Source organism: Pogona vitticeps, chromosome 4, assembly GCF_051106095.1.
Source record: "Pogona vitticeps strain Pit_001003342236 chromosome 4, PviZW2.1, whole genome shotgun sequence".
NCBI lineage: Eukaryota > Metazoa > Chordata > Lepidosauria > Squamata > Agamidae > Pogona > Pogona vitticeps.
In genome coordinates, this window is record NC_135786.1 from 161,058,208 (window position 1) to 161,078,222 (window position 20,015).

The 20,015-nt window shown below is 41.3% G+C and overlaps 1 protein-coding gene and 1 long non-coding RNA gene across 3 annotated transcripts in view; one reads left to right on the top strand and one right to left on the bottom strand.

Moving 5' to 3' along the window:
• LOC144589216 (uncharacterized) overlaps positions 1-20,015 on the top strand; it is a 641,777-nt gene that overhangs the window by 16,333 nt on the left and 605,429 nt on the right. The gene's annotated exons all lie outside the window — the stretch shown is intronic.
• Positions 10,027-20,015, bottom strand: part of LOC144589214 (uncharacterized) — a 45,344-nt gene continuing 35,355 nt past the window's right edge. Inside the window, exon 4 of one of the 2 annotated variants that reach the window (XM_078393431.1) lies at positions 10,027-18,964. Coding sequence is in view for 1 of the 2 variants with exons in the window: in XM_078393432.1 (XP_078249558.1) it covers positions 18,950-18,964 (15 nt within the window). In the remaining variant the exon portion in view is untranslated. The remainder of the gene's footprint in view (positions 18,965-20,015) is intronic. The other variant, XM_078393432.1, reaches the window with a different exon arrangement.

Below are 20,015 nucleotides of genomic sequence, written 5' to 3' on the forward strand. Positions count from 1 at the left end.
AAACAGTAAACAAAAGCAACACGAAAAACGTGTTCAAAGCAATAAGGCACAACAGTCCATTCAAGATCCCAACCCAGGCAGCCAGTCCATAAGGGAAAGCTTGCCTGAAGAGGAATGTCTTCTCCGGCTTGTGGAAGGACACCAAAGATGGGGCAAATCTGCCTTCCAGTGGGAGGGAGTTCCAAAGGCTAGGAGAGTCTTTGAAACACAGCTGCATCTTTGCTACTGCTGGTATGGTGTTAAAATACTGGTATGTGTTTCAAACACTGGGTTTTTTTCCTTAACTGGCTCTTTATAATATCTTTTTCATGGCAAGGCAAGAAATAAATGTCCAAAAAGAGGCAAAAAAAAAAAAAAACCCCAAAAGGGTCAAAGGCTGCATTGTGTGACTGTGCCCATCCTTATTCATTTATTACTTTCAATTTTTTCCCCTAGCTCATGGCCTAGGAAAGTTGCTTTTGGTGCAAATGCTGGAAGATAACTTTTTGGAGCACCAGCCTAGAATCCTGTCAGAAGGCCAACATGAGGAGATTTAACAATCGGAGGGATTGGTGACAGGGAATAAATTTATAGGCCACTAATAATTTTTTTAAAAAAAATCATGCAAAATGCAAGCTATTGTGGGTGAATGACATGATCAGAGAGACTGTTGACATCATCTTCAGGACTCATCCAATCCTGAAGGTGCTGCTGCTGTCGCCTTGGGAACTCAACCCCATTTTCCTGGGTCTTTGTGACCTCAGAGAGCCCCACCTATCTGCTGGCAGATAAAAGGGGCTTGCTGGGCAAGGCAGGAAACCAGAAGGGAGGCCAGTGTCCAGAGGGTAGTCCAGCAGAGAGAGTGGCAGTGGCTGCAGGGGACCCAGCCCTTCTGCCCAAGGCAAGGTCTCTCGCAAAAGCAGATGAACTTGCTAAGTGGACTTGCGAATTAACAGCTCAAGGCTGGTGGAGATTCGTGGCTTGAAGCTGGTTGATGTCGGCGATGGGCTGGGGGGAAGTTGGTGGATGTTGGCACACAGAAGCTGGTGGAATCTCCCTGCGGAAGCTGGCTGAGGCCACAAGGCAGAAGCTGGCAGCGGTTGGCGGATGAAGCCGGGGGACGTTGGCCTCCTGAAACCAGCTGGTGGAAGCTTGGTGCATATCGGTGGATGGAAGCCTGGGTGTGTGTGTAAGTGGCTGGTGGAGTGAAGGGGTGTGTGTGTCAGGGGGATGGCTGGTGTGTGTGTGAATGTGTGTGTGTGTGAATGGGCTGGCTGGTGGTCCGTGGGGATCTCGCCAGGACGTGCGTGTGACCCAAACATTTGGCAGCTGGTGGAGGCTGGCTTCAGAAGCAGAGTGGAAGAGCTGAACGGGTGGAAGCCAGTGGATGTTGGCAGGTTGACAGCAGTGGATGAGCTCGCCCCTTAGTTGTTTTCTCTTTCTCTCTTTCTCTTGCAGGGCCCGAAGCTTCCTCTTCCCCAGGGGGATGTGAGAGACCAGAAGGCAGACATCGTGCTGGAGCTGAACCAGGTCCTTGTCTCTGCTGAGGATGCCCCTTTAGCCTCTTTTCCAAAACCAATAAAAGAATTTTTCTGGAATGTTTTTGAAGTGTTGTTTGTCAGGGGCTGTCATGGGATTCTCCTCCCCATCCCCTCATGATATCTGGGGCCCAATGCCTGGGGTGGGTCTTTGTGAAGACATGGTGTGGGGCCTTGTGATGTCACAGGAATTGGGAACATATCTCTCCATGCATGTGTGGGGGAGTGAGCTAGGCATTGTGAGTTCCCTATCTGAGCTCCCAAGCAAGTATATTATGTGTCGTGTTGGACAGACACAGGAACCAGTGAGCCCTGGTGCCATTCGGAGAGGATTGGAGTTGGGTATCCAAACACTATGGCCACCCCGTAACAATAAACGAGACTCACTCCTTCCCTTCCATCACTGCTCCTCACATTTGTTTGCCTGGCCTGGAGATTTAGGAGAGCCCAACCATTTCCTAGCACAGCAGCTCATTCTCTGAGACCTGGCAATCCTTATCATCATCAACAACACAATGAGCACTCCATGGACAGCTCCTTGTAGAGTACAAGTGGGGAGAAAATATGCCACTTCAAAGAAGCTTCCAGTCTAACCTCTCAGGCCAGTGCCACAACCGAGGATATGGAGATGGGCAATGATTTGGAGATGAGCGTACATTAAAATTCATGTGGATCCATGCCATGGATAGATGGCAAAAATACACTGGTACTGCAAAATCTGCTGCTTGAGGGCAGTGGCTGCCTCTGAGTGCCTAGAACGTGTCTACTCTGGGCAGTTTACATATAATATACAAATAAACTAAGATAAAGTCCAGATTAATTCAAAATGGGAAAGAAAAAAAAGAAAGGGAAAAAAAAGAAGAAGGAGAGAAAAGGGGAAAAAAAGAAAAGGGGAGATAGGCTAGGTAATGGCTATAGGGAAGGCCTGCCTGTATAGCCATGTCTTGAAGGTAGTCTTGAAGGCCCTCAGTGAGGGAGCCAAGCGGATTTCAACAGGTAAGTTTTTCAGAAAGTGAGGGGCCACTTTTGAGAAGGCCCGATTTCTGTTTTTTTCCCATTGAGCCTCTCTCTGTTCTGCTATTCCACTTGATAAGATTGCAAATATACACTTATGGAACAAAGTGATCTGGTGGGTTTTTCAGATGGGCTTGAGCTGTCTGTCAAAAGAGAGGTCACTTCTCCATGGTAGGATCAGGGACTGGATGGGGAAGGAGCATAGCCTTACTCAAAGCTGCCACTTGTCAGCACTGATAAGGCAGTTAATCTGTGGGGGGGGGGGAGGTGGTGGATTTGAGGTAAACCTGCTTTCAGCCCTATTTCAAGAATTCCAAGTATTCCAGATGGTGCTAGTACAGTGGTGCCCTGCTTGATGATTACCTTGTTAGATGAGGAAATCACTTAATAATGGGTATTTTGCAATCGCTATAGCGATTGCAAAATGATGTTTGTATGGTTTTTTTCCCTTTAACGACGATTGGTTCCCTGCTTCGGGAACCGATTTTTCGCTTAACGGCGATCAAAACAGCTGATTGTCGGGTTTTTTAAATGGCCACCCGCTGTGCAAAATGGTTCCCCGCTGTGTTTTAGGACAGATTCCTCGCTGTACAGGCACTGGAAAATGGCCGCCCTATGGAGGATCTTTGCTGGACGCTGAGGTATTTCACCCATTGGAATGCATTGAACCGGTTTTCAATGCATTTCAATGAGTTTTTTACTTTCGCTTGACGACGATTTTGTTCTACAGCGATTTTGCTGGAATGGATTATCCTCATCAAGTGAGGCACCACTGTATATTTAATTTTAATTTGTAAATGTTCTTTTAAAAGCACACACACTTCAGGTATTTAAATGCTATATCCAAGGGAGAAACAGGGATCCACACTGCAATATGTATTTACTGGGAAAATTGGAAGGGAAAACACAGCTTGTTCACCTGATATGGTTACAAGGCTCTGGGTCACCAGAAATACTCTCAAAACAGGATTCCTGATCATGCAATCATGGCTAAAGGGGGCTTTTTCACAGCATGTGTCCCTGTTCCCCTATACAGAGCCACTAACTGAATGTCCGGATAGTGCTTTTATCACAGTGCCCATCTACTTGTTCATCCCAAGGCCCATATTCAATTTCAGCCAAGTGCACAGAGGCTGGACTTGGGCAGTATGTGGATTCAAAGGCAAAAGGATGTGACACAACTCCACCATCATATTTTACTCTCAAGCTCTTGCTGCCAATAGGAAATCCTCAGGAGCTATGTTTCAACCTTTTATGATGGGGAAAAACTGCATTATGGCTAGGAAAGCAACAAATGTTATTGTTATAGGCAGGAGCCATGGACTTTTCGAAAGCCCTATAGGGCAGAACCTGAAAGCCCATATTTAGCTCCAGTTTTTGAGTCTTTTACCATAACCCCAAAAGGAGTGACATTTAGACCACGTGTAGAACTGTTTTTATACAATTTTCTTTCCATTGGTAACAGTGCTTTGGAAAAGTCAGAGTGCTCTGATCTCAACACTAGCACATGCATGCCAATATAGCCATAAGATTGCCATGCTCACTAGCCGCATTGGAATCTTTGTGAAGAAGGAGAGAATATAAATTTAAATAATAATAGCTGTAATAATAAGAATAGTAAGCACAGACAGCTGCACTGCATGAAATGCAGGAGGAAGACATACAAGAGACTCCATGAGAGGACATGAGAGAGGCTGAAGCTCAGCCAAGCAGGGTCACTGAACTCACACTCTTAAAAAAAGGAAGAGAAGAGTAATTGTAGGAGGAAAGTTCCTACTGTGTGGAATTGAAACTGAAATATGCTGGGAAGATCCCTGGACCCGGCAGGTATACTGTCTCCCTGGATTTGGGATGTGATGAAAGGATTGCCGTTACTCATAAAACCCCCGATGCATGTCCCTTTCTTCTCGTTTATGTGGGAACAAATGTCACAGCCAAGGGGGATTACAAAGAAATCGCATCAGACTTTGAGACTCTGGGAAGGAAATTCAAGAACTTTAGGGCCCAGATCGTCTTCTGGTCCATCCTACCAGTACTCATAAGAGGAGCAGAAAGGGAAAAGAAAATACTCCGGATGAAAGACTGGCTACAAAGGTGATACTGATATGAGGAATTTGGGACCATGGGTGACACTTCCTGGAAGCAGCCTTAATGGGGTTCAAGAAGAGTTTTCATTTAGAAAAGTATGAAAGAAAGTATGGGCCACAATCATAACCAGAAGTCAACATGGATTTGTCATGAACAATCCTGCCAGATTACTCTTATCTCATTTTTAACATCCCTGGTAGACAGTGAGAATACTAATATATCTTGACTTTAACAAAACTTGTGACAGAGTGTCCCATGATATTTTGATTAGCAAACTAATTAGGTTTGGGATAAATAGAACACCTATCAGGTGGATACACAGTTGGTTACAGAATTATACTCAGAGAGTGCTAATCAATGACTCCTTATCATTCTGGGAGGAGGTAACAAAAGGCTCAGTCCTGGACCTGGTGCTCCTCTGCATTTTTCTTGATTACTTGGATGAGTGAGTGCAGGGAATGCTTATCAAATCTGAGGATGACACGAAATTGGGTGGAGTAATTACATAATACCCTGGAAGACAGAAACAAAATTCAAAAATATCTTGATAGGCTCGAGCACTGCACTAAAAACAACATCATGAAATTTAACAAGGATAAGTGCCCAAGAGGAAAGAAAATGCACAGCTACAAGATGCAGAATACTTGGTTCAGCAATATGAAAAATTTGAGAAGGATCTTCAAATTGCAAACTGGAAGAAGTTCAGAGGAGGGCAACAAGGATGATCAGGAGAGTGGAAATCAAGCCCTGTGAGAAAAGACTAGGCATGTTTAGCCTTAAGAAAAGAAGACAGAGGGAAGATATAATGGCACTCTTCAAATACTTGAAAGAAGGAGCAGGAGCTGTTCTCAGTTATCCCAGAGTGTAGGGCACGTAATAATGGGTTCAAGTTACAGGAAGCCAGCTTTTGGTTGAATATTAGGAATAACTTCTTGTTAGAACAGTATGACAACGGAACCAATTACAACAGGGGGTGGTGAGTGTTCCAACACAGGAGGTATTCAAGAGAAAATTAGACAACCATATGTAATATATAGTTTGATTTGGATTTCTTCATTGAGCATGTGGTTGGACTTCGTGGCCTTATAGGCCCCATCCGACCCATTATTCTATGATTCTAAGAAATGTAGATTAATAGTTATCCAGGGTTTATTCATTTCATAGGAAGAGAAAGTTTGGGTTACCACCTGGATGAGTCTGAAGCAAAGCCAATAAATATTCAGAAAGCAAATGACAACAAGATTATGTGAAATAGTTTTGTTTATATAAGGACAATATGACAATGCCTTAATAACTATCCTTAGCTAATCTCTCCCTTTCTCCCCTTATTCCTCTGCCCTATTTCACTTGCCTATTTTCTGTATAAATTGCTGTCAGTCCTGGTCTAAAACATTACAACATAACAGTGTTTTGTCTGCTTTACATGCATTAACTTGGAAATCAGAAAATGCCACATTGCACTGAATTATGATTGTTCCATCAGATTTAGTATCTTGCAGCTAGCAGCATATTAGGTGTAATTGCTCTATGGACATTTATAATGAGGTGAGTATTCTAACAGCAAAAAAAGCCTTGTTCGCTCAGAAGAAAAGAGGCGGTTGTTGCAAAAGGGAGACTCGAACAGCGAGTTGCAAGCACATGAAAGGAGTAACCCAATTAACAGCGACTTTCAGTGGAATAAAAGATTGAAAGCCAATAGGGCTGACTGCTGAAATAAATAATTTAAGAATGAAGAAATCTCACTTTCTCATAGCCTGACCTCACTTGCAAGGTTGTTGTGAGTAAAGGAAGAACCTTGTATACCACTTTTGAAGCTCTTTGAGGGAAAGGCAGGAAAAAGTCTAATGTATCTAACAACAACAACAACAACAACAACAACATTAGGAACAGCATACATATCACACAGGTTTAACAGATACTTAGGTTTTTGGTTAAAACTTGCATCTGTTATATAATACCAGTCAATGTTTTTTCATAATTTTGACTGAGTCTGGTAATTCATCATCATCATCATCATCATCATCATCATCATCATCATCATCATCATCATCATCATCATCATCATCAATAAATAAATAAATAAATAAATAAATAAATAAATAAATAAATAAATAAATAAATAAATAATGTTGGGTATGTTTGTACCATGAGATATAATGTGATGTCGACTTATGATAACTCTTTTCAGAGTTTTCTAGGCAAACAGTGCTTTAGCACTCCCTTCTTCTGGGGGTGTCCTGGGACTCTGTAGCTTGCCCAATGCCACACAGGCTGGCTCTTCTCCCAGGAGGCACAGTATGGGAATAAAATTCCCAACCCCTGGCTCTGCAACCAGATATGTAACCCACTGAGCTATCCTGCCAGCTCAACTTATAACTAACCAATAAATAACTCAGACCCAGTGTGCTGGGTTCCAATTTGCTCATGAGCCCAGTTCGAAGTGCTGTTTTTGCTATATAAAGCCCTAAGCAGCTTGGGGCCAAGATATATGAAAGACCATCCTCTCCCATACATGCCTTCCATAGACTTGAGTTGTGTTTTTTTTTAAAGTCCTGTTATACATCCTACCACCCCAGGAAGTTAGACTGGTGAGTATATGAGACCAGGCTTTTCTATTAGCAGAACCTTCATTTTGGAATTCCACCCTGAAGGATGTTAATCTGGCTCTATCTCTGTTGAGTTTCCATTGGGTAGATAAAACTAAATTCTTTCCAAGGACTTTTGATGCCTAGGAGATGTTTCCAAATTTCTCTTTTAGAGAATGTATTGATTAGATTGATTTCGTTTTACATTGTCTTGAGAGCCCTGGTGGGTAGAAAGGCTATGAATAAATGCTTTACTGAATGAATGAATGAATGAATGAATGAATGAATGAATGAATGAATGAATGAATGAATGAATGAATGAATGATAGTATTTGTGGATGGAGAAACCCGCCAATTTTGCTTTCTCATCCACTGGAATTTTTGCCTTCTGAATAGGAAGACGTTTGCAAATGTTCATAAATTCTTATCAAAAACAAACCAAATTCTCCACCATTTGTAGTAGCCAAATTTAACAGGTATGCCTCTTCTCAGTATGGTGCCCATTGTACTTGTCTTTCATATAGGTGATAAAGATGGGGAGGCTTTCAGAACTAACATGATTGTACGTACAGGGATTCAAAGTCTTTATGCAATGTTGGCAGTGTTGAAAATCAACACCCTTTTCCAACAATACTTCAGCATTACTGGCAGATCATGTCCTTTATTTGCTTACATTTTTTTTACTTCCTGTGCTTTTATAACACACACAGATTTGTTTGGCTACCTCAGAATGTGGAAGAAAATGATAAATTACATTACATTCATCTTTTGAAAGTAACTAAGAGATAACTAGCAACAGTAAGAGATAGCTATACTTCTTTTGTGAACAGATATGAACTGGTTAAGTTGCTTTTCTATTATAGGAATGTGGCCTCAGAACCTAGCAATATTTTGACTATATAGGCCAGCCTTTTGTAGCATTCTGATGTTTGAAGAAAGTAAATAAATGTACTGATTTTATTTCCTTTTCAAAATTACATTTTTAAAAAAAAGTATGCCGCTTATATACTGCCTTGTAATACTTAAGGCACTCTCTGGGTGGTTTGCAGGTTAATTATGCAGACGACACATTGCCCCCCAGCAAGCTAAGTACTCAATTTACCAACCTTGGAAGGATAGAAGGCTGAGTGGACTTTGAGCCGGCTACCTGGGACTGAACACAGTTTTGGCTGCAATATAGGCATTTAACCACTGTGCAACAAAGCTCTTAGCTGGACCATAATGCTCTTAATTCTCTTTACAACTATAAATTGTAATTGTAATTTGAAAGTAACCACTGTTGGGTCCTTTGTATTATAACTATTTTTTTTAAGAGAAAAGCTTTCCAAGTGTTCAGCTACACAGCACTTATGGTGCCACCTGAATTCAGTTTCTGACAGATCCAGAATCCCAAACCAATGTCTGCCTGTGTATTGCCCCACTCTTAAGATCTTCAGGAGAACCTTTCTTTCTATCCCATTACCCTCTGGGGTCAGTATGGGTAGGAAATGGGACAGGGAGGTTTGGACAGCTAGTTCTAGGTTATGGAGGTCCTTCCAAAGAAAGATAGGCATGCCCACTCTCTGTTGTCCCATTGACATGCAAGGGCATTTTTATTTGGACAGACCTTTGACCACTGGTTGACTATGGAAGAAAAATCTTGTGTTGTAAATTTCCTCCTCCTCCTCTTGGTTTTTAATGTTGATTCTGTGTTTGTTTGTAACTAGGGGGCAGATTTCTATGACACTTCACACTTTCTCTGCAATGTATACTTCAGCCCACAAGCAAGTTTAAACATGTTTATGAATAAGCTGGCCTTTCTCACCAGATTACTCATAAACATGTCCAAACCCATTTATAAGTTCAAACATAGGCTGCAGGAAAAAAAATGACATGTCATAGAAATCTCCCCCCCCCCCCCAGTAATAACTGACTCATTAGCGTTTCAAAAACTAATTGTCAGGTGTATTTGTTTTTAAACTCAGTTTATATGATAGCCAATGTCCTGTAAGTAGAAAGATGGGATGAAGATAATAAATAAAAATAAAAAGGTGTGCATATTTTCTCATAGTATTTAACCAAACAGAACCTACATCTGAAGGATTACAAATACTGTACACTATGCCACAGCTAAGGAGTTAAGACTGGGTTGCTTTAGAGAAAACCTGAAGCCAATCAAAATGCCCAGACATTTGACTGCAGAGACAAGAACAACAATACAACCATTAAAATGAGATGTCAGAGAGGACGCTGTGCCTATTAGCTTCTAGAAACACAAACCGAACAGTTCCATGTTATCAAACAAATGGTTTGCACTAGCCAATTATTAACTTCTGATAAGCACCATGTCAATTTTGAAAATTGCATGACCGAGTCTGTGGACAAAATAAATCTGTGTCATCCTCATGCATATGATAAAGGAAATCCAAACTAATACAATTGTAGCAACTTAATGATACACAGCTCTTTTTCCAGTACCAACAAAATTAGTATAGGTTCATCTGTGTCTTCACTGACATGTAGTCATTCTCTGAGTTATTACTATAGTATGAAAGCTTGCTTGTGAAGTCATTTTTTTTCCTTTCACCTTCCAAAACTCCAAGAAATTATCATACAGAGAGAGAAAAGGTTGTTTTCAAGTGAGGATCTGAGAAAGTCTGTTAATGACTCACCTTGTTAAAAAATTTTTTTACAATAGACCCCTATGCTTATCTATTCAGAAATAGGCTCATTGAGTTTTGTGGAGCTTACTTCCAGGAAAGTTTGTATAGAGTTGCAGCCTGTATACAGGGAAATGTGTATAGTGTAATTATTTCAAACCATTCTATAACTTCAGGTGATTCCCTTTGGTATCCTTAGAACAGCAACAACTCTGTTAAATTTCGCCATGCTAGTTTGCATGGAAAATAGGTAGAACACGTCTATCATCCTCTTGAAGAAAGAAGCAGCTGTATGCATACGATGGTAGTTAAGACAATGCAAAGAGGGGACATCAAATGCTTCCTTAACAAGTCACCAGGTTTGTGCACATTCCTATTGAACATTTTAAGGTATCCTATTATGTCTCGTTAAGTCAGCCTAGTGTCATTATTTCCTATTAATGTAAGTCAGAAGGCTGGCATAACAGGACAAGAAGTATCAGAAAAAGCAAGCAAACAACAACCAAAAGCAAAACCACACACACAAGGTTATGTGGCATTTTTGAAGATAGAAAAATGAATAACAGGCCTTGCCCCAAGATACACCATTATTTAAACCACAGTCTATACGCTTTCCACCTCCAGGAGAGAGATCTTTTCCACAGCCTATTCATCTCATTATCTGAATTTTTAACCATTCACAATATGTACACTGTTTTTTCTGTATTTCTCCAAAATGCTCTCCAAGTCTCACTGATACACAAAGGTTTGTGCCAAGGTAAGCTTTGTGTTATCTGAATGGCAGCACCTTCACCACACGGATGTCATGAGCAGGGCAAAACATCTTTAGGAAATACTGTAAACTGTGAGCGCAATGGGGGGGGGAAATCCAGAAATCCATTAGGACAGTGGATATTCTGTGGAGATGGACTGCCTACTGCCTATTGAAGCAAAGAAAGAGGGGAACCAAGGGAGGGAGGAGTCAACGAAACACCCTACAAGGTGGCCCTGATGGCTGGATCCCTCTGCAGAAGCTGCCCACAAGGTTCCACTTGTCAGCATGTTTCTCTTTTATGTTACTCTGGCAACATCTACTACCACAGCTCTGCATACTGGTTCGGATCTTAAGACATGTCCTGCGGCAAATGTAGCAGAATCAAAATCAAAATGAAAACAAAACCAACAGCTCTGTGGCACTGTAAAAACTCACAGATTTATTTCATGTGACCTTTTATGGATTATGATCTGCTTCCTCAGATAAGGGAAGTGAGATACTTAGCTGCACTGTACACATTGTGTACAGGAAGGAAGGAAGGAAGGAAGGAAGGAAGGAAGGAAGGAAGGAAGGAAGGAAGGAAGGAAGGAAGGAAGGAAGGAAGGAAGAAAGAAAGAAAGAAAGAAAGAAAGAAAGAAAGAAAGAAAGAAAGAAAGAAAGAAAGAAAGAAAGAAAGAAAGAAAGAAAGAAAGAAAGAAAAAGAAATTTCAAGGTGGCATCACCATTATTAACAGAAATAATGAACTATGGTACCTCACATAAACATCCTGGCCATAGCTGGAGTGATGAACTGTCTTCCAGATAACTCAGAACTTTTTCCCTGTTCACATTTTAAAATTAAACTTTACCTGAATGCCTGAATAGGGCTTAATGTGTACAATATATGTGTTACAAGTTACATGTTCTTTTGCATTACGAACATTCAGTACAACAGTGTGTGATCTGTAGGATTTTTTTGTAGGACGCTAGTGGCATCAACACCCATGTAGTTGACACAGGGAGGATGGCATCTGGATTGAGTTCTTTGCTTTTTGACATATAGGCTATATTTCAATATTTCAATGTGTAAAGGCCAACTAAATGACCATTAAACTGCCACCATTTTTGCAAATATCATGTGCTCCCTCCTGCTCCAAGCTCCATCAGATGTACCACAGCCATATCCCTAAATAACAAAACTTATTGTAGCACCTTGAAGACTAATGTGTTTCATTTGGCATAAGCTTTTGTGGATTGTAGCTCACTTCTTCAGATAGATGGCATATTGCCTTAACAGGCAGACACTTGCACAACCATGGGGATGTGGCTCCAGCACTGCAAGAGTCTTATCAGTAGCCATTATCAGTGGCTCATTGCCAGGAGACGGAGACAGGTACGTATTTTAATGGTGTTCTTTAAGAGTTGTTGAAAAGTCATTTGAAGGTGACAACTACATATTCATGTAGATAGCCCATTGAGTCAGGTTTCTGGCTGCAAAGCCCGAGGTTGGGAGTTCAGTTCCCCACTGTGCATTTCACAATGTTGCACAGTCCTAGGATGTTCCTCAGAAGAAGGGAATCCAGTGCTGAGTATTCGTTACCTAGGAAACCCCAAGGAGGGTCAGCATATGTCAGAATTGACTTGATGGCATGCTGATGAATAACAATAATTATTACTTGTTTGAACAGTAGTCATAAATATACATCAGTGGCAGTAATACAGACAAGTCTACATGGATGAGCTAATTGACATATATAGTGAGAGTAAAATCTTCTGCCTCTGTCCAAGTTAGAGAAGATCAGAGTTGAACTAGTAATAAGACCATCACCATGCTAGATCATTTGAGTTCACTTCCTCCCCTCACTTGTAAAAATATTTGATTAGCAAGGTCCTGAGGATATGGATCTGAATCTCTGCCTTGCTACCAAACTTCCCAGTTGAGCTCTACCATCAAGAGCTGACCATTTGTTTGGTGAGTTCACACACAAAAATTTAGACCTGGGAATGGCCTCATAGATTGTCTAGTACTGGAATAGGAAATTTTGATCCTCCACATGTTTTTGGACTGTATGCAACCCCCCCTTCCATCTCACCATTGGCTATACAGTGGTGCCTCACAAGACGATGTTAATTTGTTCCGTGAAAATAGCTGTTTTGCGAAAACATTGTCTTGCAAAGTGCGGTTCCCCATTGGAATGCACTGAAATCCATTTAATGCATTCCAGTGAGGAAAATAGTTGTCTTGCGAAAATCGCCCATAGGGAAAACCATTTTGTGAAGCACGGACGAGCTGTCAAAATTGCTGTCTCACGAAAATCGGTCCCTAAAAAAACTGTTCTGCGAGTCACGGACCTAGCTGTCAAAATCGTTGTCTTGCGAAAAACAGGCCCGAAAAAAAAAACATCTTGCAAAGCATGGACAGAAACATCGTCCAGCGAAAATCACCCATAGGGAAAACCGTTATGCGAAGCGCTATAGCGATCACAAACATTCATCGTATTGCTAATAAACTGTTTTGCAAGGTAATCGTCTAGCGAAGTGCCACTGTACTGGCTAAAGCCGATGGCAGTTGTAGACCAACAGTTAACTTCAGATCCACAGCTGCCCACTCCAGTCTAGTCCAGTCCTTGCCAATGGGAACTACAGCTTTATTGACTGATGGCCATCCAGTTCATGCAAACCTCCAGTGAAGAAACAGAATGACGATATCAGGGAGATCCTTTGGGGCAGCAGTGGAGGCACAAACCAATATTGTACCCAAAGCAGTGTGGATGGGATCACACAAATGATTCAGCAACATGAAAACAAACAAACAAACAAAAAACAGTGTGGATTTGGGAATTATGGCACTAAGGCAAGCCTATAAATGGCATGAATTGATGAAACACAGAATTAGTATATGTTGGTTTGGAATCCAGTAGCTTGCACGGAAGATGAGGATATAAAGAAGAGGACAGAAAATGAAAGGATTTGCTGACAGTATGAAAAGTATAGACCACAGTTCCTGCTTCAGCCTACTGCTCCTGGAATTCTTCCATCAGCATGGCCACCAGCTACAGTGGCTGAGAACATCTGGTGACTGCTGTCGATCAATCAGGATTCTTTAAAACTCTCTGTCTCTTACGATATAAGCTGCACATGCCTTTCTCATATGTGGTGCTCCTTCAGACGACTCTCAGTGTTACCCACTGATTTCTTTAAAACAACCCATGCCTTAGCATTCATGAAAGTGCTGTTTCCTCTAGAAAGCTCCCATGCTGTGATTGGCGAAGTGGTAAGTAATTTGCTTTTAATGTTAGTACATACCACTTAGCACTATATTTAACTGAATGATGAAAATCCCTAATTTTTCATCTGCTTGGTTTAAATGCTGCTCCCTGCAATCCATCTATGTGCAGTGGGAGCTTTTCTGCTGGATGTGTTTTAATAGACCTTGCTCTTGAGTCTACAACAAGCATTTTAATTTTTAATTCATACTTATGTCTTTATCCTATAATAGACTAGAACTACAGATGGGGGAGTATGTTGTAGATAATAAGAGCACAGTGGGTACCTAGGGAAACTATGCCACTAAAAGGGTTCGTTATTTACACTTTTCCATAATGACTGCATATATCCAGTTATACAGGAGGAAATTGTAAAAGGAATGCCACCATAGGCAGGCAATTACTGTGTGACTATAACTAAGTGGTATCTATGAGGTTGCTAATAACTGCAGATGAGAATACAGTCTCTGCAAGTTGAACCAAGTTCGATTCCATGTCTCTCTAACCAATAAAAACCAGTGTGGTTGAGTCACAGTTCAGGAAAATGAAGCAAAACGTACAAGAATGGAGTTGGTGTTTAAAACTTCATTATTTCAAAGAATAAAGAGTGCAAAATTTTAAAATAATTCTTTTAAATTATGAGTCATGGGAATTAGAAGGGTATGGATTGGTGTGGCGTCCGCCCTCGTGCCCCTTTTGCTTGACCTTCAAGCCTCAGAGCGCCCGAAGGCAAACACTCTTCTCTTTTCACTGCTGCCACCAGGTGATCCCTAAGTTACCATTACCTCAGAAAGATTCAGGTCCACTCTTCAAGTTCTTTTAAATAAAACTTTGGTTTATTGATTAGAGAGATTGATTCATAAATATCTTCAGTAGCTAATCACACCCCAGAATTTCCCAAATTGCACACTCTATTACTTTCTCTGACTTTTCTCTCCTGCCTGACTCTTACATTTCTCTACTACTCCCTGACTGACTCAGGCTCCGCCTCTTAAAGCATCTCTTTCGGCTCCGCCTCTCAGCAACATTAATATGCATGAACCATTATTACATAACAAACATAAACCATTACATAATATAACATGAACCATAGACCTAATAAATAGTGAACACTACAATTGGGTGAACACAGGGCCACATAATGGGAATGTGGAACAGAGTCAGATGAAGCCTGACATCTATCCTGTTACACCTTTCCAGTGATTGTGCAAGACAAAAGGAGGGCATACCAACAGCCAACAGTGCCTAGATATTAGGAAATGTCTGTGATGAGCATACTGATTGAACCCTGTGCAGTGGGAAGCAGAGGATAGGTCATACTGGAAAGTGGGCAAATACTGTGGGCAGCACTGGCAAGCAGACTGTAGCCGCAAATAGCCTGTGATGGGTAGGAACTGTGCCAACACCATGGGGCACAGCACTGTTGAGTGAGCGAGCACCATCTTGAAGAAGTAGTTGAAAGAATGAAAGAACAGGTCCTTCAGCTTGCTGGTCAGGACAATCACTTCAGGCTGGGGGGGAAATGCTATTCTCCTTCTATGTAATCCTCCATCCACCTAGAATTTCCCCTCATTTTGCTCTCCATCATGCCAACCAAGCCCTCGAATATTGGAATAGCCTGGCTAAAGATGGATGGCTGTTGGCCCACTAAGGAATTATGTTGCCCTCTCAGAGTTACTGAGGACACAGAACACTTAACACACTATGTGCCATTCTTCTCTGCCCAAAGGAGCAGCCACACCAGTGGAAGTCTACAGTGCCAAATCATGGAATGCCCTTTGCTGTCCCAGCACTCCTTCAGGGAGGAAGAAACTGGGGTTCCATCAAGTTGCTACTTCCTGGATCAGGTTGTACAGTAGCAATCCCATTTTTCGTTTCTGCTGTAAGAGTTCAGTGCCCTAGACAATATGTTGAAAATGCCCTGCCACCTTTCTGACCCACTCAATTATATTAGGGATACATATTTCTTCAATACCCTGCAAAGCACCCGGAACTATTGGGTTGAGAGTATGGGCCATACACTGTCCCCCTTTCATCTTCTCAGTCTGCAGCACTGCCACAATGTTTTCCCCTTTGTCTATGACAAACAGACCTTGCCTTTCTGTAGCCAGACTCCACTGCCGCAGCATGTCCCTCAGAGCCTCTGAGGGTGCTTTGGTGATGGGGTACTAGTTCTGCCACAAACCTATGGAAACAAGTGTTCTCCACCAGAGAGAGGGGCTGGTCATCCTGGCCTAGGCGATGAGGGATCCTGGCATTTTTATATTTCCAGAAAGCCTTTTCCTGAACCCCTCCAAGCTCCTCCAGGGTAGCTTGGAACTGATTTGTGAGATGTGAGTATGGCATTCCTACCTATTAGCTGATCTAGCTCCCTGCATCCCGGGTCTAGTGGCTCCACCTCTGCCCTCTGATGCCTTTTACACTTCACAATTGCCCCCCACAGTACTCACTTCCTTTGCCAGCAGCAATGCCCTGTGCTGAGTCTTCCGGTGGCTGAGCATGCTACTGTTGGAGAGGTGGCCCATGCTGGAGCACCTTCTTGCAATGCATGCACTCAGCCATATGAGGGTCTGATGCACATGGCTGAAAATGCTTCAAGATTATTGAATTCTTGGAGGGGTGCAGGAAAAGGGCTTTCTCCAAATTTTGACTGCATGTTCCTAATAGGGGTGGTGAACTTGTCACCAAAACTAGTTCTGGCAACTGATGAGGCAAGTGCAGCTAGTGGGGCAGGGGTGATTTTAGTGCCACATGCTTCTGAAATAGTGCCCACCTGTGTCTCTGCAGCCGCCTCCTCCCCCTCATCAGATCTGCATGTACTTGAAGGGAACTTCCCGCCAACCACAATGCTGCTTTGCACAGGAGAGGTCTGCTGAAAATTGAGGCTGGGGATAAACTCTTCCTTGAATGTGATGGAGCTGCATTATATAGATAGGGAAGGCAACGTCTGGTGCTCTTCGTAAATCTTTTTCGCAACCACAAAAGCAGCAGCACTGCAGCTGCCCATGCTGACAGTGTCAGTCTGATTCTTGTCCTTCTCTGGTGCATCAGCTCTTTGTGAGAAAAGTGCCTTCCTTCACCATCTTTTTTTGGCCCCTTTACCCTGGCTGGATTGCACAAAGACATCACTGGAACATGTCTGAGATCCACTCATATCTTACCCATCTTGAACCAGAAACGTCTCTGCTACCTCCTTGGCAGGGACAGAGACACAGAGGAGCCACATGGCACAGTGAGGAAGCTGCTGTACTGCGGCCAAAATTCTGCTCACAACCTGGGTTCAATCCAGGTAGTTGGGGCTTGAGGTTCACTCAGCCTTCTGTCTTTCCAAGGTTGGTAAACTCAGCTTGCTGGAGGGGGGAGGCAATGTGTAGCCTGCATAATTAAATTGTAAACCATCCAGAGAGTGCTTTAAATGCCATGGAGTGACATATAAGCAGCATGTGCTTTTAAAAAAATATATATTCTGTACTACTGCCTGCTGCTCTTTCATGGTGTCAATGCTGAATGAGGCAGCAAGACAGTTGTAAACTGTCTTTTTCATCTCCTTCTCCCACTCCTCCCTGTAGAAACTCCTCAAGTGCTTACTTCTTCAACTACACCTACTTTGCTTACTATCTGCAGACTCTACCTACCCAAAGAAAAACAGTATCTGATTCTGCTACGGCAGAACACAACCCATTCCAATGAAAATCACTGACACATATATACAGTTACAACTTCTATTAATTCAATATATTTGTCAATATAGAACAAAATTTTACTCCTCTATGTGATATACCCCAAAGGGGCCTAAACCTAACATAATATTTCCCTGTTGATTTCTAATGTATTAATCTATGAATCTGTCAATACTAAATCTTATCCTTAATTATATCATGTAAACAATATACAATAAGATGAAGTGAATGTAAATGGAAGTTGAGGGTTCAGAAAATGACACAGAGAAAACATGTAGTGCAGGGTTGCACGACAGCATATCCTAAGAACAAATATTCAGAGGATATATACGGTATGCCTAACTTTCAACTAGAAAAAACTAATGTGAAAAAAAATGGCTTCTGCTGTCTGTGTCTGCTTTTAGATTTCATTGGTGTAGAGAGACATCATTTATAGGTTTTGTCCCCAGCCCAGCCCCTCTCTTCTAGGAAACCCATGACAAACCCAATCAGGAGACAATGAATCCTCTGCCCCATTATCCAAGGTGCCAGCGTGTCTTTAAGTTTCATTTCTCAAGAAATCACTGTAGGGTGCCTAAGAAATAGATTTCATTTTCACATCTTTCTCCAACAGGCAGAAACGTAGCCTTTTCTTTTCTAAACTCTAGGAGTAAATGGGCCTCTGAATATTATTGTAGATTTTTGGAACAATCAAATTCAGATTTGGTCTATTTGGAACTATCCAATTATGGCATTATTTGATGGATTCTGAATATTTCCGAATCCAAATGCACATCCATAAGTATAAAATCTTTTTTAAAAAGCAATGATTATATGTGGAAACTGAATGAAAAGATTTTTTTTAAAAAAAGTTATATCCTTTTTTTACATTTCCAGTTATGTTCACCAGGAAGCAAAAACCCTTAGATTTCCAAATTTTGACTTGAGTTCATCACGCAAAGCAAAGTATACTATCTTTGAATCAATCCAAAGTCAATCAGGTCATGTTCGAAAGCACTGAATGGGGTACTGGTAGCAGAAGCAGCAGGAGTAAGCGTCAGTATTGGTAGTTTTAGTAACAGTGGTAGCATAGAGTTTTCTTGATTTTGTATAGTGCTTAAAGTAAATGCTTAGCATTTTATTTCCAAGGAAAAACAGAGGAAAATCATGCTGTGTTCTGTTAGGAGGCATAGGAATATCACTAGAACACTGTGGAAACTGAAATAAGTTTGAAGTACATTCTTCGGTCCTAAGAGCCAATATAATTAATTCAAAAACAGAAAGCCCATGTAATCAACACAATAATAATAATAATAATAATAATAATAATAATAATAATAATAATAATAATAATAATAATAATAATAATAATAATAATAATAATTTTGTTTAGTTGCTTTCTTAGTTGCTTTAAAGTCTTCTAGGCTGCCTTTTAGATCAGGGATGTCTCAAGGTGGCTCGCACTGAAAGAATAAAACAAAATGCCAATATAAGGAATTAAAATAATAGGAAAACCATTTTAAACTTCAGAACACATACATATTAATTCAAATAGCTAACCAACTACAAGCTAAAAACTGCTAACAATTCAGTACCAATGACTGAAAATTAGCAGTAAGCATGACATGTTAGAGATATATATAAAATGCTAGACTTTACACACGGAAAGGCATTTAGACAGTGATCGTCTCATATCATTGCTCGTTACCTACCATTTGAATAGCACTTTGGGGTATATACATTGCAATTTGTTTATTATCTTGTTGCGATTCTTAAATAAAATGCTCTTTTACAGTCAATCATGAATTCAACATTTGATCAACTTTAATATTTTTATCGAGTCTTCTTTGTGGGTGTATCAAGAAAAAAGTGGAAGAAGCAATAGCAAAATATGGGAGGACTTTGAGTTGATGTTGCTGGATGCACGTAAAGTTCTGTAAATGAGGCAAGGCAATGGCATAATAAAAATACTGTCTGGAAGCACTCCCTGTACAGTACTAAAAAGTGAGAAAAACTAACTCATTTCCAAGCTTAAGTTTGGGAAGTAAGGGTGGTTGACACGCACAGGAGGACTTGAAAATAAAATTTCCAGTAGCTGCCCATCTCATTCTGTTGTAGAAGGCAGTCTCTTCTGACCAGTCTAGGATTGTGAGTTCTTAGAGCTCTGGGTATTATTACTGTATACCACAGGGTATTATTATACTGTCTTGAATCTTCAAATTGGGAGACAAATTTCAAAATGAACAGTGTTAGAGAAGTTCTACTCATTTGTGTATGTGATGGCTTGAGATTCTGGGTTTCCAACTCCACCTGTTCCCAACTGGTGCTGGTTCAAACAATGAGTTTGTACATGAGGGGGGCCATCAAAATGACTTGAGCAACAGTAGGGGAGTGGGAATATACTCAGAGTCATCTCACACCAATGATTGGGAGCAGAGCAAATGACACTTTGTAGAGCTCCAGCATCATGGTTTGTTATCCTCCTGTTGTGAAAGCCTTGGCAGCTACAGAGCA